This window comes from Microcebus murinus, chromosome 5 (genome assembly GCF_040939455.1).
Source record: "Microcebus murinus isolate Inina chromosome 5, M.murinus_Inina_mat1.0, whole genome shotgun sequence".
Classification (NCBI taxonomy): domain Eukaryota; kingdom Metazoa; phylum Chordata; class Mammalia; order Primates; family Cheirogaleidae; genus Microcebus; species Microcebus murinus.
The window spans coordinates 78,314,620-78,337,469 of NC_134108.1; the positions used below are offsets into that span (position 1 = coordinate 78,314,620).

A 22,850-nucleotide genomic window follows, 5' to 3' on the forward strand; every position below is an offset into this window, starting at 1 on the left:
TTACTTTTTATTTAAATGTTAAGAAAGACATTGAATTTTTTAAATCTGCACATCATAGGATGTTTAAATGGAGCTATTTCTGATCCCGTTTTTTTGGGGGGGTTTTTTGTTTGTTTGTTTGGTTGGTTGGTTTGGTTTTTGTCTTTAAGACAATACATGCCAACCATGTCTACATTCCAAAGTGAGGTGCAAGACTACCTTGCAGAACTTGCAAAGGAGGGTTCCAAAAACTGGTTTTGCAACTCTTAACCCCTCACCTAGGGGGAGGGCATAAAAGAGTCAAGATGAAAGCAAACTAGAAGAGAATTTTACGGAAAAGCTTTTGATGAGCTAAGAGTGGCTCATACCCCAACCCCGACATTAGGTGAGAGTTGCTCTCCCCTCACTTCAAACCTTCCAAGGGGCTTCAATAGGAGGACCCAGAGAGCTGGATATGTGTCCCTGGGAACATCCTCAAGCTGTCAGTGAGCAGGCTCTTGACACACCTGAGAAATCTACAAAGCAAAATACTGGCAGCGACAGGCTATGCAGAGCTAAGAGTGTGCTGTGTTGGGGGCAGTCTGCACCTCCTGAGAATCACAGAGCAAAGAAAGCATGAGCATTTTCCCTCCACTAGATACGCAAAAAAGAGCAAGTCAGCATGAGACTGCTTTCTGTCCTGATCAAATCAGCCTCAGAAGGGATAACACAAACCCTCAGGGGAGGGAAGTTGGGGGTGTGCACACCAGGCAACTGGGAGCTGAAGACAAGAGTTTTGAGCTGCCAGTTGGAAGAGACAGATTCAAAAGCATCCAGGGCACTATGGATAAAAGACCTCCCAGCAACGGTGAGGGTGCTGCAAAGAATCCACAAATGAGTTCTAAGAAGGAAAGGTATTAGTTTTAAATGTCTGCTAAGCCCGGAGAGCTCTGATGCGAATGACAACAGTATTACACTGAAAGATATTAAACTGCCATTTTTCTAGGACAAATACTAGTAAATTCATATGACTCATACATCAAGTAGGATTTTTTTTTACCCCTCCCCTCTTTTTCCTCCACCTAATTCAATCTGGGAGAGTTGAAGGCAGCCTAATGAGTCAAGAGGCAGGCAGCCAGACCAGAGAAGACCCAAGCTGGGAGAAGGGAGCACTTTATGTTACTGGACTGGACATATTAATTACTGAATGTAGACTGCTTCGTGTGTGTGAATGTAACCAAAAATGACAAGACCTTTTGTTACCAAAGAATAACCATAAAAATGATGGGATTTGCCTGACATTACATCCAAGGAGTCAGAAAGAATTGGTCCCAAAGAACAGGACTAAATGGCAAAAGAATAATGTGGGGTTTTTTATCGCACCTATGGAGTAATAAATGTTCAACCTCACAGTTATACATAAATAACTGGGATCAGCAAACTGGGCTGCTGTTCTTGTTAAGAAAGGCTGGGGACGCAGAAGGCATCCCAATTTCTGACTCATAGGACACTTTCCCTCAGAAACAGAGCTCTAGACTGATCCGCACAAGTTGACTTAATATGGATAGGTCGAGTAAGAATGTGAACAACATAACATGAATAAAACTATATTGTTGCCCCCACCAGATACCATATTAATTCTCTCCTTCTTAGGAACAAAAGTTTTAAACTATTGATGGCTTCGTATACTCGATTGCCCTTGGGATCTGGATTCTGCCTCTACCATTTCACAGGCACCAAAGGATGTCTGCCTCTCACCACATGCCACTTTCCTCAGGCCTTGCTCTCGAAGACCTCTGCAGCAGCTGACGCTGTAGCCACCCTCTCTAATTTCCTCCCTCTGCCCTGTGCCTGCACCCTCTGGCTCTCTCGTCCCAAGCCTGCCTGTTTTTTCTCCAGTGCTTTTGGTGACTTCTCTTCTTAGCTCCTGAATGTGGTGGTTTCTTCTCTTTTCTTTTTTTTTTTTTTTTTTTTTTTGAAACAGAGTCTCACTCTGTTGCTGGGCCTAGCTCACAGCAACCTCAAATTCCTGGGCTCAAGCGATCCTTCTGCCTCAGCCTCCCGAGTAGCTGGGACTACAGGCATGCGCCACCATGCTCAGCTAATTTTTTCTATATATTTTTTTAGTTGACTAATTAATTTCTTTCTATTTTTTTTAGTAGAGACGGGGTCTTGCTCTTGCTCAAGCTGGTTTCGAACTCCTGACCTTCAGCAATCTGCCCGCCTTGGCCTCCCAGAGTGGTAGGATTACAGGCATGAGCCACCGCCCCCAGCCCTGAATGTGGTGGTTTCTGACAGCACAGTCCAAATACCTCCAGCTCACCTCGCTCCCCTAAGCCCTCTGACTTGCCTGGAGCATACGATCGAGCGATGATTCTCCCAAAGACCCACACTTGACATCCCCAGGCAGCTTGTGGTCTCCTTTCTCCTTTGTCCCCGTCACTGTCTGATCAGCCACTCATCCTAAGGATTCTTCCTTTAAAGTGTTTTTTAATTCATCCATTCCTTTTTCATTTTTGCTGAAATTTTTGCTCCCCTGAAGCGGCCCCTTACTGCCTTCAGACTGGACTGAAGCTAACGTGGAAGGTGTTCATACATTTCTTAAACCCTGATACTAAGCCCCAGCAGTCTCCTGGATATGAGTTTCTCTCCCTCTAATTACTCCACATACTGCCACCAAAATGATCTTAAAATACTACTTTAATCATGTCATACTGTTGCCTAAAAACTTCCTACAAAAATGAAGAAGAGGCCGGGCGTGGTGGCTCACACCTGTAATCCTAGCACTCTGGGAGGCCGAAGCGGGTGGATTGCTTAAGGTCAGGAGTTCAAAACCAGCCTGAGCGAGACACTCCCCCCCCCCCCGTCTCTACTAAAAAAATCAAAAGAAACTAATTGACCAACTAAAAATATATATACCGGGCGTGGTGGCGCATGTCTGTAGTCCCAGCTACTGGGGAGGCTGAGGTGGGAGGATTGCTTGAGCCTAGGAGATTGAGGTTGCTGTGAGCTAGCCTGACGCCATGGCACTCACCCTAGCATGGGCAACAAAGTGAGACTCTGTCTCAAAAAAAAAAAAAAAAAAATGAAGAATACAACAAATATTAATGATGGTTTATTTTTGGTTTGGGAGTTTATCATAAGGGTGTCATACTTTCTAAGGTATAATGTTGGGATGTTTTTGCCTTAATCATGCATTACTTTTATAATCAGAGGGAAATAAAAAACATATAATTTTATATCTTTTCTAATTTGAGAGACTCGTTCATATACATTTTGTTCTCTTTGTCCTGAAATTTTATATGAAATTTGTAACACTGACTGAGATTCAAAGTAAAATATGTAAGTTTTTTAGAGCTCCCCACTGTCTACAAAATGAAATCTAAAACCTTTAGCCTGATATCCAATATCCTCAACGGCTTAGCCCGGAAACTCTGCCAACTTTCTCTTCGACTGCTACTCTCTAAAAGCCCTCCACTCCAGCAAGTGCCGGCCCCCGACTCTGCAGCTCTGCCACTTAGCTCAGAGCCTCATTCCACCTGCCCCTGCCAGTCCCCGTCCAAGCCCTGCAGTCCAGGTACAGCGTAGACCTTTAAAGCTGTGAGGAGCCTTAAAGTTCTCTGATCCAGGCCAGGTGCAGTGGCTCATGCCAGCAATCCTAGCACTCTGGGTGGCCAAGGCAGGAGGATAGCTTGAGGTCAGGAGTTCAAGACCAACCTGAGCAAGAGCGAGACCCCATCTCTACTAAAAATAGAAATATTAGTGGGGCGAGGTAGCACATGCCTGTAGTCCCAGCTACTCGGGAGGCTGAGGCAGAAGGATCACTCAAGCCCAGGAGTTTGAGGTTGCTGTGAGCTGTGATGACACCACTGCACTCTACCTGGGTGACAGAACAAGACTGTTATCTCAAAAAAAAAAAAAAAAAAGTTATTTGATCCAAATCTCTTTTGTCACAGCTGAGGAAACTGAGATCCTGAGCCCATCAGCCCTTGACTAGATCACTCGCACCCAGGTCTTGTGACTCCCAATCTAATGCTCTTTCCATTTGTTACATGAAGCCATCCCTGACTCAGCTCCTTGAAAGCAGAATCGGTTTCTTAGCATCTTTACATGTTGACTGACTGATGTTTCTTCCCACCTAGCAGACAACAGAAAAGTTCCATATTTTTAGTTTTATTCAGATTCCCTAATAATCTTATTATGCTTAAACCTATTGCTTACAGAAAAAACAATCATGTAATATCCTTTCTTTTTCCCTCTTTTATTTTTACCATAAAATTGGCAAAGAGCTCAAAAATAAACAAGGCATCGCAATGGAAATATCATCCTATAAAAGTATCAGCAGATGCATGTTGACCTACTTAGAGGAATGACAGAGTCAAAAGGATTAGCAGAATGACTGAAAATGTTTATTAACATTTACATCATCCTTTCCTTTCCTGTTTAGAGTCTAAACCTCTGTGGTCTAAACTCTAGCGACAGCATATTTCTCTGGTGGTTTCAACCCAAACTGAACGTCAGGATCGGCTGTGGTGGTTTTAATAAATAGAGATGCCCAGAGCTACTGAATCAGAATTACCAGGGCTAAAGGCCAAACATAAGAAACGCCTTCATTCACCCATTCCTTCCATAGAGATTGATCACACCCGAGTGCCAGGCACTGAGCTGGGTGGCAGGGACACACCTTCATGCATGAAGCTTTTGGTCTAGTGGAAAGAAGGATATTTGCCAAATAATCCCATACATAAGTATGTGATTACAAACTATGATAAAGGCTGCGAATTAAATATACAGATAATTATGAAATCTGGAGATGAGGCGAGAAAAGTAGAGTCAAATCAGGTAAGGCTTTGGGTAGGCCATGGAAAAAATATCTGAATTTTATTCTCAGGGCAATGGAAAATCTTTGGAGAATTTTAAGCTGGGGAATAACATGATGTTAACTAATGTTTAGATTACTTTCACTGCTGTGTAGACAATTTGGTTGCAAGATAGGAAAAGTACATTTAGAGAGACTGATTAAGAGATACTGAAATATCTAAGAAAATATGGTGGGTTGGACAAAGGAAGTAGAGCTGGAAATTAAAGAAAAGTAGGTGGATTTGAAATATGTTTAAGGGTAAAAGCTATAGGAATTGGTGAAGGCCTGGACATAGAGAACGTCCTCTGGCCTAGAGAAAGAGCATGAGATATATATAAATATAAATATATATATATATATTTTTTTTTTCTTTGAGACAGAGTCTCACTTTGCTGCCCAGGCTAGAGTGAGTGCCGTGGTGTCAGCCTAGCTCACAGCAACCTCAAACTCCTGGGCTCAAGCAATCCTGCTGCCTCAGCCTCCCGAGTAGCTGGGACTACAGGCATGTGCCACCATGCCTGGCTAATTTTTTCTATATCTATCAGTTGGCCAATTAATTTCTTTCTATTTATAGTAGAGACGGCGGTCTCACTCTTGCTCAGGCTGGTTTCGAACTCCTGACCTCCAGCAATCTGCCCGCCTCGGCCTCCAGAGTGCTAGGATTACAGGCGTGAGCCACTGCGCCCTGCCAAGAGCATGAGCTATTAAGAAGAACCCCAAGGTCACCAGCCTGCACAGATGGATTGAGGGTGGATAAATTCAATAAGATAGAAAACACTGGAGAAAACCCAGATGTGGTGGGGGGAGATCATAAGAAAAACATTGGACATGAAGAATTTAGGGTGCTTGGAAATATCTGAGAGAAGATGTTAAACAGGCAGATGGCTATAGAGGTCTGAGACTCAGAGGTCTGGGTTCTCTCAGAGAGACAAATTTCAGAGTCGCTGGTGTACAGATGGAAATTGAAACCATATCTGTGGTTGAACTTGCCTAGAGTGAGAAATGAAAGAAACTTAAAACCAAACCTTGCAACACGCCAATATGTAAGAGAGAATAAATGACAAAAATGACCAAGGAGAATCCAGACAAGTTGAACGAAATCCAGGAGCCAAACTGGAGCGAGTTAGGGACATGGAGGTGGAGAGATTAGATGACTTTTATTTTTTAGATTAGCCAGGAAGGGAATGTGAAATCACTGCAGAAGGAAGTAGGATCAAAGTGGAATGTTTTGGTTTGTTTGTTTGTTTGTTTTTTAATGTGAAATACTTAAGCATATTAGATTTTGTGCAAAGATCCAGGACAGAAAGTAATCCAAGCTGAAGATGGAGGAGAAATAAGAGATCGTCAATACTGTAACTTTTCCGAGAAAGCAGAAGAAGGGAGACACCAAGACAGAGGTAGAGGTACGGGTCTCAGATATGAAGAACGACACCTCTGCTGTAAAACAAGAGAAGAAGCCTGCAAAGGGCACAGAGGCAAGTAGACATGTGAATCTGACCGAGAAAATGAGAGAAATTCCCAAACGACAACTGCTGTCTTTTTCTGTAGAGAGAGAGACAATCCACTGAGAGTGAGGAGGAATGAACCAGACTCATCTCATTAGACAGCCTTTTCCTGATTCGCTTCTCTTAGTAGCAAGAATCACAAATATCCGGGGACTCAGCAAGACCGGAACTAAATATCTGAAGATCTGAAGTTGGTCTCCACCTTGACAGTCACTCGTAGTGACAGGACTTGTGAAAAATGGAACCTAACCAATGACCAAGACATGGACGGTACAAGGCTCCAGTAAGAAGGACATGGCCAGGCATCCGGTGTGACAAGAGCACTCACACTCCTAAAAAGTGCCACCATCTGCAGAGCAAGTGCATTATGCTGTACAACAGGCATAGCCTCCTCAAAAACAAACAACGTACAAAACCCACTCATTTAACCCTCTCTATTCCTACTGAAGGTGGAAGTAATTATGGTTTTTAAAGACACACAACGTGACCACCTTTCCTGGTCATCCCAAGCAAGGAGAAAAAAGCAACAGCGTAACTTCATCTTCTTGCTGAATGGGAAAGTTACCCTTGAGGCAAAAGAATTCCATTTCTTGCTTTTTTCTCCTTTTCTCACTCCACCCAAGGACTTGGTACTTATTTCAGTGCCCCACTCTGGTACCCAGGGCTGCCACCACCAGTCAGAGTCCAGTGAGTTATCATTCTCCAAAACTACCCCATGCCATTGAAAACTAAGTATCGTATAGAACTACACACACACATCACACCAATGTCAACTTCATGCTTTTGATGTTGTACTATAATAACGTGAGATATAACCATTGGGTGCACTGCATAAAGGGTACACAGGACCTCTCGGGACTGTCTTTACAACTTTCTATGAATCAACGTCAAAGTAAAGATTTCTTTTAAAAATTAATCTTGGCCGGGCACGGTGGCTCACGCCTATAATACTAGCACTCTGGGAGGCCGAGGCGGGAAGATCACTTGAGGCCAGGAGTTCGAGACCAGCCTGAGCAAGAGCGAGACCCTGTCTTTACTAAAAAATAGAAAGAAATTAGCCAGGCAACTAAAAATATAGAAAATATTAGCCAGGCATGGTGGCACATGCCTGTAGTCCCAGCTACTCGGGAGGCTGAGGCAGGAGGATGGCTTGAGTCCAGAAGTGTGAGGTTGCTGTGAGCCAGGCTGATGCCACGGCACTCTAGCCCAGGCAACAGAGTGAGACTCTGTCTCAAATATATATATATACACACACATATATATGTATAAATATATATACACACACATATATATGTATAAATATATATATATATTAAAAATTAACCTTTTTATGCCTCCTATGACCAGGGTTATACAGCCTGCTAGGTGACAATAACCTAATCCTTAATAATATATTAACAGATATTAATGGAGAAAGTTGCCCAAGTAACCTACATGCTAGACTCAAATCCTCAGCCTAAAGGCACGGCTGTGGTGACCAGAATCTGAGACACCTGGGGGAACAGTCCATTGCGTGTGGCGGTGACCCCTGCGGCAACCCCGAGTCATATGACAGAGGTGGACACCTTCTTCGCCAGTGCACACAGCAGGTCCTGTTGACATCCAGATTCAATCTGAAAGCGTGACCATTTTAAAACAGCAATTGCCGCACATATTAAACGATTTAATTTTCCAGAGCTGAAAGTATGAGGAAACTGGCCTTTGATCCTGACCCTGACACACTGTGTCAGCCTAATCAGGTCACGTCGCCCCTCTCAGATTCTTCCTCCATAAAATGAGAGGGTGGATCTCGGTGACCTGTAAGATCCTGTGCAGCGCTGAGACCCTATGGCACATGCTGAGGGTTCCCTCAGACCCTCCGTTCCACTGGTGAACATGACACACTAACATCTGACCCCAAAGTTTCCTAACTGGTGCCAAAAATAGGTGCCTGCACAGAAGGGCAGGGAAGAGACATGTGTAAAGGGCACACACTCCTAAGGTGCCTTCCAGAGGGGAGGAACAAGACAAAGAACTCCTCACGAAAATGTGCATGGGGTCCAGAAACTAAAATGCACACTGCCAAAGCACTGGCAATAACAGATCAAACAGTTCCATAAAGTCACAGGAATAATACGGCACAAACTAGTGAGTGCATTTTAAATTTTATAAGAGACTAGGATATTCAGTTCTTGACTGAAATCTTTTCTAATGTTCCAAATAAAAAAAGTCCAGGCTATTAATCCTAAAGTCCTGTTTTCCATCGCCTCACAGATTCATCAAATACAGCAACCGCATATATTCTTGAAATGAAAATATATAAACACCCTTCTACTAAGTTGTAGTGTCATATAGGAGCTGGGGCTACAAATTAAAGAGCACCACAAGGGATAATGATCAACAGCAACTATCTAGAAGAAACTGTTCCTTTGCTCCATTCACTCTCTCTTTCATCCCACAGGCATGAGTGGGTGCCTATGACAGGTCAAATACTACATTAGACAGAATAAGTGCTAAAATTAATAAAAAGCTCACAGTCTAATAAATGAGGCAGGCATATGTTTTTTAAAACTACACTGATCGGACGGGCGCATTGGTTCACCCCTGTAATCCTAGCACTCTGGGAGGCCGAGGCGGGGGTATTGCTCGAGGTCAGGAGTTCGAAACCAGCCTGAGCAAGAGTGAGACCCCATCTCTACTATAAATAGAAAGAAATTAATTGGCCAACTGATAGATATAGAAAAAATTAGCCAGGCATGGTGGCACATGCCTGTAGTCCCAGCTACTTGGGAGGCTGAGGCAGCAGGATTGCTTGAGCCCAGAAGTTTGAGGTTGCTGTGAGCTAGGGTGATGCCACAGCACTCACTCTAGCCTGGGCAACAAAGCATGACTCTGTCTCAAAAAAAAAAAACCTACACTGATCATTTATACAAGTAAACTTAAGAAACAAAACAAAAAAAAACTGCACCGATCATGACTTGGGAAGATAGAAGTTCTCGAAATTGTGGCACCACAGTGTGAATGTACTTGATGCCACTGAACTTCAAAATGGTTAAAATGGTAAATTTTATGCTACGTATATCTTATCACAATTTTTAAAAAAGGAAAATGATACACTGACTGGTAAGTGCCATCACAGAGGTGTGTATCAGGGCCCATGGAAGGATGCAGAAGGAAGTGCTGAGCTCTGCTAGTTGATGCTCTAAGTCAACATTTTAAAACCAACTCCTCCCCCCCTCTCCCACTGCACGTGGAAGTAAGAACTTGAGGTCCTTCTCAACAAAGGAAAGCATTCTTATAAGGAGAGGCTAGCAAAAGTATTTTGGAAGCCACAGCCACATTCCAGAGAGGATGCCACTGCTTTCTGACCTGTCAAAGTCTGCTCCATGCTTTCTGTTAAGTTGTCATCACAAGCCAGGGGAGCTACCAGATGCTACTTGTAGAGTGCTTCAGGGACAAGAACTGTCCAAACAAAAAGATGTGCTCTTTTTGCAAAGGAAAAACAGCTCCAGAGAAACCTAACAGCAGAAGCAAGCTGACCCAGGCAACAGCTGGACGGCCAGTCCAGAAAAGATAAGGAGTATTCCCGAAAGCCTATAAAAAACACGGAGATGTTGGCAATCCTCACCTAACCTTTCCATAACAGCTAACTCAAGAGAAAGTAGATGTAACTGTTATAAGCAAAGGAATAATTCAATGCAGATTGCTTCTGAATTACATAATAGTTCGATACCCACAGTTCATTACAAAGGGCTGCAAAAGAGTGATTTCGAGCCTTAAGTCTGTTGAGTTTCCTGCATTCTATTTCTTGCCCCCCAACATTGGTTTAGGATTGAGACAAGGGCTGAGGAATTGCAGTCAGTGACAGCTACAAGACTCTACAATATTATAAAGTTCCATGATTCCCAAACTGGATCTGCATCTAAAGCATCAGAGAAGCTACTGCAAAAATACAAGTTACACTAAAAATTCTGAGTTAGTAAGTTTAAGGTGCTAGGAAACTCTACTGAGCCAGTCACTAGAGCAGTAAACAGCTGAGAGCAGCACTGCCGGGGGATTCAAAGAACAAACCACATGGCCTGTCCCTAGTTCCATACCGTCCACTACCCAACACTGCCTCTCAGTGGGCTAGATAGATACTAAAGATGCCCGATTGTGATTACTTATCAGTACTTCTCTAAATGTGGTCCAAAAAACATATAGAATTTTCTAGAGTGCTTATTTAAAAATCAAATTCAGGCCAAGCACGGTGGCTCATGCCTATAATCCTATTCCACCATCATATACTGCAGAATGGAGATGAAAAACACAAATAAAACACTAAAACTTTTAGGTCGGGTGCGGTGGCTCACGCCTGTAATCCTAGCACTCTAGGAGGCCGAGGCGGGCGGATTGCTCGAGGTCAGGAGTTCAAAACCAGCTTGAGCAAGAGCGAGACCCCGTCTCTACTATAAATAGAAAGAAATTAATTGGCCAACTAACATATATATAGAAAAAATTAGCCGGGCATGGTGGCGCATGCCTGTAGTCCCAGCTACTTGCGAGGCTGAGGCAGCAGGATTGCTTAAGCCCAGGAGTTTGAGGTTGCTGTGAGCTAGGCTGACGCCACGGCACTCACTCTAGCCTGGGCAACAAAGCAAGACTCTGTCTCAAAAAAAAAGAGAAAAAAACCTAAAACTTTTACTAGATAAAAATAATTACTCATCAAAAAAAAAAAAAAATCCTGAAAGTGAAAAGCAATATTTGCAGGGCAAATACAATTTAAGTTAATACAGAAAGTTTAAAAGTATAATAAATGACTTATTCATTTTTATTCTACAAACAAACACGTTACAATTGCAGAAATGCCAAGTTGCCCATTGAGTGTATTTTACTCAGAGGATCCTCTTCCTGACCTAGGGAAAAAAGTGACTAAAGAATGTCACTTTCTAACAACAAAAGAAAAAAACAAACAAAAAGAATGTCAACTCTCTAATTACCTGCACAGTCCCTACAAATCAAAGCTGTGATAAGTCCTGTATTTTTTTTAATACCATTGTCCTTCAGTGGCAATACTGATATCATTTCATGTTTTGCTACAGACAAATGGGACTTCAAAACATTCTCCTGAAAATAAATATTTTTACCAGGAATAGTCACTGCCTCAGAAAAAAAAACATATGGTCTATGACAGTAGACTACTTATGGGCCTCGCACACTTCTGCTGCTCAACTCTGCTACCTAATGGTAGACTATTTAAATACTAAATATATTTCCTCCATAGTTATCCTTCACTGCTAAAAAAGAAGGTGTTTAATAATAAGCAATATACAGTCGTTTAATGCCAGAGTCGAGGAAAAACAAAAACCAGAGACCAAGGCCGCAGCTAAGGGCATGTCTCCTAACATTGCCTTGATTATACCGCCCCCTGGTGGTCCCCTCAAGGCACTTTTTAATAAAGCCGGTAATTTTTTTCTTAGTTGTTTAAATTATTATAACATATCACCAACAATAAGTACCTGATCAGTATGCTTGTCTTCAAAAAGATAAATATGCTTTATAGAATGTAGAAAATGGGAAATTATATTTAGTTCAAGACAAATTATTATTATATAGCTTTCATACATTCATTTAACATTAATATTATAGATACCGACTTCTCCCTATGTGCAAAAGACTGCACTAGGTCCCAGGAAGAAAGGGGTGAACAAGACGGAAAGGTCACTACCTTTGCAAGGGCCACCAATTCAAAGTGACATGAAAGAACCACGGGAAGCACACAGTGCTATGGAAACGTCTGGAGGGGCCAGGTCATTTTAGAGAATCCCTGCAGGTGGAAAGCAAGTAGCTGGAACACAAAAAGGGGAAATGGCACTCCAGGCAGTGGGAACAGCATGTGAAAAGGCTCTGGGATGAGACAGACTGGTGAGTTTAAGAAACTTAAAGGGTAGACTATGTCTAAGCATAGAGTTCAAGGGCAAGGGTCGCATTTAACAAGGCTAAAGGAGTGGGCAAGAGCCAGATCTTGTGAATGTTTTGAATTTTCTAAGCACCTAAACTTCCCTACAAGCATTATCTTTTTTTCTGTCAAAGCAACATGGCAGGCCAAGTCCACAAACCACTACATAAGAAATTCTATAAATCTTTCAAAGTACAAATTTGCATATTCCCTAAGTCTTTCTCTACTCTTCTATCCCTCTTTCCCTTCCGGCACTTCTTCTGTTCACTATTCACTGAACAAATTAATCTCTTGGCACCTGTCACCCAGCTAAACCTGCCCTTGTCCAGCAGTGACTTGTGAATGGACCAACAATGTCCACGCTGGCCCAAGCGCAGCCCATCTGCAGGCTGCCAGCCACCTGGGAGGAGGCTTGCTTGCAGGGCTCTGAGCGTGATGGCTACTTAGTAAAGCCCGTTCAGACTGCGACTGGAGAACACCACGAAGGTTGGTAGAAGAGTGAGAAGAGAATGGAGCGGACCATGAAAGACAGAGGGAACAGCTGGCCCCCAAAGTATGGGTGCTCATCCTTACGATAAACCCTCTCTCTCACCAAGGCAGCCTGAGCACCTTACAATTCCTCTGCTGTTGCACTGACTGCTGCTTTTCTGTCACTTTTTTTTTTTTTTTTTGAGACAGAGTCTTGCTTTGTTGCCCAGGCTAGAGTGAGTGCCGTGTCGTCAGCCTAGCTCACAGCAACCTCAAACTCCTGGGCTCAAGCAATCCTTCTGCCTCAGCCTCCCGAGTAGCTGGGACTACAGGCATGCGCCACCATGCCCGGCTAATTTTTTCTATATATACATTAGTTGGCCAATTAATTTCTTTCTATTTATAGTAGAGACGGGGGTCTTGCTCTTGCTCAGGCTGGTTTCGAACTCCTGACCTTGAGCAATCCGCCTGCCTCAGCCTCCCAGAGTGCTAGGATTATAGGCCCGAGCCACCACGCCTGGCCTTGTCACCTTTCTATCATTTAACTTTTATCATATTATTCATGTCACCACAACAAGAATCTCCAAAAGTAGAGGTCACATGTTGATCTTTCTTGTATTCATCACAGTATTGTAAGTCCTCATATATACTGGATGGATGGATGGATGGATGATGGATTGACAGATAAATGGACAAAACACTGATTCCTGGAGAATTTAAGTGGGAACCAAAAATAATATCCTAACTGCTTAGAACTCACAGCATGCTTCCTAATCTCCAATCCCATCATTGTCCACATGCTCCAATAACACCAAGTTTTTCCCAAATCCTCAGAAACACGAGGCTCTCTTCCATGCTCTCTGCCTCTACACAAACCCTTCTCTCTCTTCGAAGCTTCACAGATGTCTACTCTTTCCACCTTCTCTACAAGCTCAAATGTCCACTTCCCCAGGATTCATCACCCTGCTCTAGGCTTCCCTGCGCCTTTACGAGTCTCTACACTTATCTCATCTCTCTCTCTCCCTCTGTACCACAACCTCTCCACGAGCCCAGTGGGCTCTTCATCTTCACAAAGATGCTCAAAAAACATGTGCTGATGAAGGGGGACCAGTTCTGCTTTTAGGATTTGGTCCTAAAAAATGCTAACTAAAAAAAAAGAAAAGTTAAAGAATTTGAATCCCTCAGTTTAGGGAAAGAACTGGGTTCATAGAGCACACCACCCATTATATATTTGCAGATTTATTATTACTAAGTTTATTGCTCTAATCCAGATAATTTTAGAATCTTAAAGCAACAAAGTGAATAGAAAGCTGCCATTTGATCTAAACTAAACTAAAGACAGGATGGAAAGGCGTTTTAAACTCCTGCCTACCAGCTGAGTGTACTTGGGAAGTTTCTCAATGTTACTGGGCTCTCCTTCTCCTCATAGAATGGGCATGGTCATGCCCACCTCACAGAATTACACAGTATGCAGAATAAATATGAGAACATGTATAAAATACCTCATACTGTGCCTGGCCAATAGCAGATGTGCAACCTTCCTAAAATGCATTATAATTACATGACATTACAGAGAAGAGCTGGTAAAACCAAACAGTGTGATGGCCCAGTGTTTACACCATGAGAGACCCTTGAAGACCAGTGCCTCCCCCACTATGAAACGTTGCCCCCGTGTCTTTTCTAAACTCGTACTCGTCTAACATTTAGACTCTTAGAGGTATTATTGTACTGTGTTATAAGTAAGAAAAATAAGCAAAAACCTCAGCTGAAAATCCTATGACATGATTTTAATGGTTATGCATTACATTATCCTCTAAAAATATGAACCTATTTTATAATATTGCCTCCAATATTCTTTAAAACCATGTTATGGCCGGGTGCAGTGGCTCACACCTATAATCCCAACTCTTTGGGAGGCCGAGGCAGGAGTGCAGTGGTCTGATCATAGTTTACTGGGACCTCGAATCCCTGGCCTCAAGTGATCTTCCTGCCTCAGCCTCCCGAGTAGCTAGGACTACTGATGCATGCCACCATCCCCAGCTCATTTTTCTTTATTTTTTGTAGAGATGGGGTCTCGATGTGTTGCCCAGGTTGATCTCAAACTCCTTGCTTCAAGCAATTATCCCACCTCTGCCTCCAAAGTGCTAGGATTATGGGCATGAGCCACCATGCCTGGCAACAATCACAATTCTCAGATGTGAAATATTCATATGTTTCCATTTGTCTGCTGAGACACCTCTTATCAATAGCAAATGTTTGTCTGAAGAAAGGTTATCTATTAGATTGAACAATATAAAGTTGCTCATATTTGGCACTTTTGACCTACAAAAATGGCAATTTCATGTCTAACCTAATAATTTATCATCTTTGTTTAAACTAATCTAAAAGATACTGCTTTGAAACTGAATAAGAGTTTGCTATGTCTTACATCCTCTAACCAGACTCAAAGTATTTCTACCAGGATGGTGGAGTCACGGGGTCCTGGGGTCAGGTGGGAAGCCTGGGCTTTGCCATCAGAGACCTGAGTTCAAATCTTGCTTCTTTTGCTTTCCAGCTCTACACCCCTGGGCAGGTGGTAAAATTCTCCAAGCTTCAGCTTCCTCATCTAGAAATTGAGTTTAATAAAACCTGTTTTTTCAGGACTGTTGTGGCAATGCAAGTAAAATGCAGAGCACACATTAAGTACTGGGTACTTTTATCTCACCTCAGGTCTTATGCTAATACATGACTATACTTTCTAATGCAGTGGCTCTCCACAGAGCAGGGGGAGGTATTTCCCTGCAGATGATGTTCAGCAATGTCTGGAGACACTTTTGAGTGTCACAACTTGGGGGAGGGGAGAACTGCTATTTACAGCTAGTGGGTAGAGGACAGAGGACCGAGATGCTGCTAAATGTCCCAGAATGCACAGGACAAAGCCCACAAAAAAGAATTTTTGTCCAAAATATCAATAATAAAAAGCTCTGTTCTAATAGAACTATTTTTAAAGCACTTATTCATTAATTTATATATTTTTACTTTTTTTATTAATTTATATTTTTTTAATTCCAAATAAAAACAAGAAATAGTCAATAAATTTTCAAGGATCACACAGTAGTGCACAGGAGAAAACCTGAGGCACAGATGGATGGGTTTCAACCTCCCTGCCCTGTTAGGTCTCAGAGCTATACAAGTGGGCAGCAAATATAGGAAGAGGTGGCAGAGCTGGGGAGATTGAGGAACAGAGGCGATGCGGCCGTTTCTTTTTTTTTTTTTTGAGATAGAGTCTCACTCTGTTGCCGGGGCGCTAGAGTGCCATGGCACCAGCCTAGCTCACAGCAACCTCAAACTCTTGGGTTCAAGCGATCCTTCTACCTCAGCCTCCCGAGTAGCTGGGACTACAGGCATGCGCCACCAGGCCCAGCTAATTTTCTCCATATATTTTTAGTTGGCCAATTAATTTCTTTCTATTTTTAGTAGAGACAGGGTCTCACTCTAGAGACAGGGTTTTCGAACTCCTGACCCCAAGCAATCCACCTGCCTCGGCCTCCCAGAGTGCTAGGATTACAGGCGTGAGCCACCTCCCCGGCCAAGCCATTTCTTAAACAAAGATTAGAAGTAGGTTAGTGCAATCACTCATCAGGAGTCATTTACAAAATATTTGCCAAATTTACCAAATAATAGCTTATTTTTTTGTGTGTAATTTTTTTAAAATATTTACCAAGGCACAGACAGCAAGGATAATAGCTTATTTTTTAAATGATCATTATTTAGTTTTAAAATGCTCAATGCATGCAATAAATAAGTAAATATTTATTTATTTAATCAGTTTTATACTAAAATGTCAAAATGTTTTCATCTTCACACATATCACAGAAAAAGACGATTAAAACTCTATTATAATTATAACCCATTAAATAAGCATAGTAAATTAAAAATAAACCACTTAAATTGCCTAGATGCTCATAGCATTATTATTTTCTTTCTGCTCATTGAATAAAGGACTTTGGAAATATTTCCACAACTGACCTATTAAAATCATTTTAACATTTCCCCCCCTCCCAAAAAAATATATTTATACTCACATTCACTTGAACTTGAATGGACCAGTCACCAAGTATTGGATGGGAAGACAACTGAAAAGTTTTGGAAACGACTCCAAGATCACTTTGTTGTGACAACCACTGTTGGATCAAATTTGACTTGGGGTCCTAAAATGAAAACCATACATGTAACAACTATACATATAAAGGCTGCCCACATACATGTGTATGCCATCTGGTCAGGAATGATATTAATACCTTGCAGCACTCCCAGACACATCCAGAACTTTCCCCAAAACACGGCACAAAGATAGCTTTTGGAAAATGCTAGCTCTGTATTACTAAAGAAGACAAATCAAAATTCCTTCTTTCCTCGTATTTCTACGGAGATCATATTCATTCTGCTCCACCTTTTAAATCCAGGGCGCCATATTTCCTTCTACTTGAAACACTACAACACGTACATCACCAAACCTGCGCTGGCGGCAGTGGTGTCGGGTGCTGAAAGAAATTCCACTGTGGTGATAACAGCCCCATTTGTTAAAGGCTCGCCATGTGCCAGGTCCTCAGCCCTGTCTCTAGTTATACTGCTCCTTCAGAGTAGGACTGCCCTGCTTTATGGCAGAGAAAACTCATGCTGCAGAGGGATGTGAGCGTTCAACTGCAAGTGACTGGCACGGCCCAATATTACAGCACCAAGATGTGATGGGATTCAGGATTCAAACCCATGTCTGTCTTTTAACTCAGCAAAAGTGTATCAGAGAGATGTTTACCCAGGGGAATGCATGTAAAACATTCAGTATTCCTATAATCTCCCAAATAATAATCCTTTCATGCAACATTCATCCAAGCCACGCCAGCAGCCACCCCAGATTCCTCTCTCACGTACCCAGCCCTGCCGACTCTGGCCCATTAATATCTCTCTAATTTGTCTCCCTTTCTCCATCCTCACATCCAACCACCTTGTCCTATTTCCTAACTAATGCAACTAATCTCTCCCCTCCAGTCTTGCCCCCTTCCATACATCTTCCCCACCGTCAACAGAGTCACACATCTGAAACACAAATCTGAGAATGAGTCACAGTGATTGAAATGCTTGGTGCAGTGCCTGGCATATAACAAGCAATGAATAAATAGTGGCCATGAACCTTACCACTAGGTAATGATGGCTTTTGTTTGCTTACAGAAAGTCTACACTCCTTTGCATAGTTTACAAGGTCCTTAATAATCTGACCCCATCTACATTTCTAGGCTCATCTTCCTCCAAACATACAGATTTATTTTCAGTTCATCCCCAGCCCATGCATCTAGGCCTATGTAGTATTAATAGCTGCACGGAATTCCCTCCCTTTCCTGTCCAGCTTCCTGCCTTCTATACATGCCCCCAACAGGCAGAGGTGACACTTCCTGGAAAGCCCCTGGTACATATGGTGTTTACCCCTCTTGAGTAGATACTGCTGTTAAAAGGAGTAAAATATGTTTATTTTACATGTTTTAGTTTGCAAAAATATATATATTTTTTATTCCCAACTAGACCGAACTGAGAGCAGGGCGGAATATTTTCCCTTATTCTTATTCTCTAAACTTGGACTAGAAGTAGTAAATTGGCCCAGCATTAGTGACTCTGCAGAAACCTCTCCCATGGGAGGGAGATGAAAGTTGGGGGCAAGCAAAGTGCTGAGAATTGAATAGGAAGCAGTCTAATAAGTCAGAAACTAATTGTTAAAATCAGAGACCAAAAGCAAGTCAAGAACAAGCAGGTCACTGTACCCTTGGCAAACTCGTGGGACAGGCACCATGATCAGCAGCTGGTCCTACTGCACCTGCCACAGCTTGATGCATGGGAGGGTGACAGAGTTTAAAGGCTCAGGAACAAAGGAAAAAATACAAATGGCTGGTAAATGTATTGTGTGTAGTAATTAAGGGAATGCAAATGAAAACAATGTAATACCATTTTTCTTCTGTCAGACTGACAAAGATTTTAAAAATAATGATAATTCTTGATGTTGCCTCAAGTGCAGAAAAAGGGAATGTCCATATTCTACTGACGCATTACTGGCAGGCAGTGACACGGCCCTTCGAACACAGGAAGTCCGAACTGACCTCGTTGGTGACTTTGCACCTGGGGGACCCGGAGGGCTGGGAGCAAATGAGATAATCCCTCTGGTTTCCCAGGCCCAGCCGGGGCCTAGGTCTAGCTGTCACCAACAAGGAAGACGCAGAGAATGCAGAAACACTGAAGTCTACAGAGCACGTCAAGACTGGAACAGACCATGCACGGTGACATCACAGCCGAGCCCAGCATTTGCACACAGTCACATCCCGCTGGGACATTCACATGTACAGTGTGAGGGGTGCCCCGTCACAGCTAGAAATGCTGTGTGCCAGAGAAGCTGGAACAGTGACCCTCTGAGTGACCTCCCAGAGGCTCTGGAGCCCTGTCAGATGCCTCGGACAGCACAGTGCGTGCTACCTGTGGCAGACTGTCTCAAGCAGTAAGTGCCCTGGCTGGAGAATGTGTCTGCAAGGACGACTTCTGGAGTCCTGGATTATGCGTGAGCAACATGTCTGTCCAGCATGCAGAATCAGAGAAGTGGAATCACTCAAACGTAGCCCCTCACCCGGCCAGGGCTGAGGGTCTCAGTCTGCCACCACTGCTCCAGGCCAGAGTGTCAGAGCACAGTCACAGGATGGACTCCCAAGCCAATAATGCTTGTTCCCACACAAGGCCATTCACTTGCGCCAGGAGCAACAACTTCTTAAAAGAGAGGTCGGGGCCGGGCGCGGTGGCTCACGCCTGTAATCCTAGCACTCTGGGAGGCCGAGGCAGGCGGATCTTTTGAGCTCAGGAGTTTGAGACCAGCCTGAGCAAGAGCGAGACCCCATCTCTACTAAAAACAGAAAGAAATTAATTGACCAACTAAAAATATATAGAAAAAATTAGCCGGGCATGGTGGAGCATGCCTGTAGTCCCAGCCACTCAGGAGGCTGAGACAGCAGGATTGCTTAAGCCCAGGAGTTTGAGGTTGCTGTGAGCTAGGCTGATGCCACCGCACTCTAGCCTGGCCAACAAAGTGAGACTCTGTCTCAAAAAAAATAGAGGTCAGGGTAGAAGCCAGCCATGCCAGCTGCTATCACAGTCTCAGAGGTATTTATTTCCATAATGCTAGACCAAACTGGCTGGAGGAGACCAGAATTAGGGTGTAGGTAGCACATGTTTCTTCCGCTGCTGAAAGGCTTCTGAAGCCCCTTTCCTTCCTCAGAAGGTCAGTTACTGGGACAGGCAAAATGAATAATACCCCCCAAAAAACTGAGCATCCCTGAATATGCTGTGACAGTCAATACCTTAGTTACATCCTACAACCATCCTTGGTTGAGCAAGATGAGCCCCCAAAATGTAGCTCTCATGTGCACTTCTCCACATCAGCCTGCAGGTGGTGCTGTGCCGGCGAGTACAACTTTGTCCCAATCAGGGGCTCCAGTTTCACTAAGTCCCACTTCTTTCAAGGAAGTTTTACCAAGAAATCAATTATTCCACACAGAAAGATGCAGAAAATGTCACAGTCTAGTGAACGCTGGCCCAAATGACCTTCTTCAGCTGGAGGAGTACACCGGTGTGGACATTCACATCAGTGCTCCCATCTGGCCTCTGTGACATACAAGGAGGAAAGAGGCCAGCCCTGAGTCCACATGCGACCATTATCTCCCAGATACAGACAGGGTAGGTGGCTGACCCTCACTCACTGCTCCCAAACACTCTGGGTTCCAGGTGGAATTCTAGTCTACACTCCCTTCCCCTGGCAGAGAGTCCCTCAGTACCAGAGCTAACAGGAGGAAGGTCTCTCTGAGCCTTTCCAGGAAAGCCAAATGTCACACTGGACAGAAGAACTCAAAGAATCTACAAATCAAAGGTTTCAAAGGCACATATTAGATCAGAGTATAGAGGCAGAACGATAAAAATGCACAGACTAGTTGTCCAGAATCAACAGGATTAGTTCTGGGTTAATGCCTGGAACAGGCAATTTATCCAGTGCTAACTTTTATTTGTTTGACGTAGAAGGAAGGATTGAATGTAAACAGTCAGAGATAGGCAGACATTTATTTCTAAATCATCTATTTTACACATAGTTTCTGGCATATAGTAAGTTATCCATATATGTAGATAAATGAAGGATGGTATAAATGCAGTCAGTTTAACCCTGCTCAGAGTCACATGAATTTAGAAATGCCATTCTAAACATTCTAGTGCATAGCAAAAGCAGAAATTCACAGAGCTGCAAACTTTGAAATAGTCCTAGTTCAAGAAATATGCAATGAGCACCATGCCAACCAATGTGATATTTGCTACAAATATATCCTGGCTTGAAATTATATGTATGAAATTATATGTATACATGTCTATTTGGTTGGTTTCTATTGTTGTACTTGTTGCTGTTTTAATTTATAACAAGAAGGAAACTAAGAAGAATAGGAAGATACTGAACTAGAAGGCCTTCCACACTGTGTTATTCATTAGAATATTTGGGGTAACCAATGTCCTGGGACTGAAGGGGTTTCCCCAAACCAGGGACTTTCAGTTTTAAAATCAGGAGCATCCAGGGAAAACTGGGATAAGCTGGTCACCCTATTTCCACATAATGATCAGAAGTCTAGTATTCTCCTCACCCTAAATATAGAAAACTGGGCCCAGCTGGATCTCAACTGTCTTCTACTTGACTCTCACAGGAAAGTACTTACTGGGTCTGCTAACTATGCTACCTCCAGATCACCAAGTGTTCAAGCAGCAGCGGCCAAACCACTGCCTGTAAAAAGAGATTCCTTTACTAATAATAACAATAACAGCTAACGGTTAGTGAGACTGTACTATGTGCCAGACACAGTTCCAAATGGTTTACTTGAATCATATCACTTAATCCTCACAAAAACTTTGTGAGGTATTATTATTAAACTGAGACTCAGGGAGGTTAACTAATTCCCCCAAGATCACACAGCGAGCATCTATTCTTCCTAGAGCTGATAGTGTTCCTTTTAAGATGTTAAGTCAGGCCACATCATGCCTCTACTCAGAATCCTCCACTGAATTCTCATTTCACTCAGCGTCAAATCCAAAGTCCATATCATGGCCAAAAAGACCCCGTATAAGCCCCGACGCCAACCCAACTGCTTGTATCTGATCTCATCTCCTCATACTTGTCCCGTCAGTCCCTGAGCACCAGCTTGTTGTTCCTCCAACGCACCAAACAAGCTCCCACCTCAGGGCCTTCCCCCGTGCTCCTCCCGGTTTGTATGGGCTCATTTCCTTTAGGTCTCTGCACAAGTATGTCTTCCCTGAAAACCCTGTAGAGAATAGCAAATACACACTCTCTCTCTCACACACACACAAATACATACACCCCTGTCCCTTTACATATATATGTGTGTGTGCGTGTGTTTATTTATTATCTGTCTCTTCACTATCCGATGAAAAATAAATTCAGTGTGAGCAGGGACTTAATCTGTTTTGTTCACTGCCTCATCTCAGTGCCTGGAACATACAAGTTCAATAAATGTTTGATGAATGGATAGATCAAATTCAAAGCCAGGACTGCAATTCAAGCGGGTCCTGAGCTCTTAACTCAGTGCCGCACCACCGCCTTTCCTAGACAGAGGAGGCCCACATTGAGAGGGAAGCCTATCTTAGGCGAACTGTAAGACATTCCAGTGCCAATCTAACAGGAGCAGAACTTCCCAGAGAGCTTTAGGAAGATGGCTTGAACTCCTTGCTTCTTTTCTGTCCGGCACTTACCTTAATGAGAATGTTTAAAGAAGTTTTGTAAGGCTTGAAGTCGGAGAAGAATGTAAGAACGCGAAATTTCACTTCTTGCTTTGGCTTGTACAGGGCCTTGTCCGTTTGAATGAAGACAGACATTCTCTTGGTCTCAAATGATAAGTGCGTACTATTAGAGAATAAAATCTTATCCTGGGCACGTCCAGTTACATGTAGCTTATAAATCCCATCTGCACTGTTCATAGGTAGCTAGGGGGGAAAAAAAGTCACACATCAAGGTCTCATTATTTTACTTCAAAAATGTTTTAATGACAAGTTAGAATGAAAATTTAAATACACGGTATTATTAAAA

At 43.0% G+C, this 22,850-nt stretch overlaps 1 protein-coding gene across 1 annotated transcript in view; it reads right to left on the reverse strand.

The window, feature by feature from the left end:
* Nucleotides 1–22,850, reverse strand: part of CD109 (CD109 molecule) — a 130,610-nt gene that overhangs the window by 79,739 nt on the left and 28,021 nt on the right. Inside the window, exons 4-5 of the mRNA XM_076003182.1 lie at nucleotides 22,517–22,747; nucleotides 16,774–16,899 (exon numbers count right to left, since the gene is read on the reverse strand). Coding sequence (XP_075859297.1) covers nucleotides 16,774–16,899; nucleotides 22,517–22,747 — 357 coding nt within the window. The remainder of the gene's footprint in view (nucleotides 1–16,773; nucleotides 16,900–22,516; nucleotides 22,748–22,850) is intronic.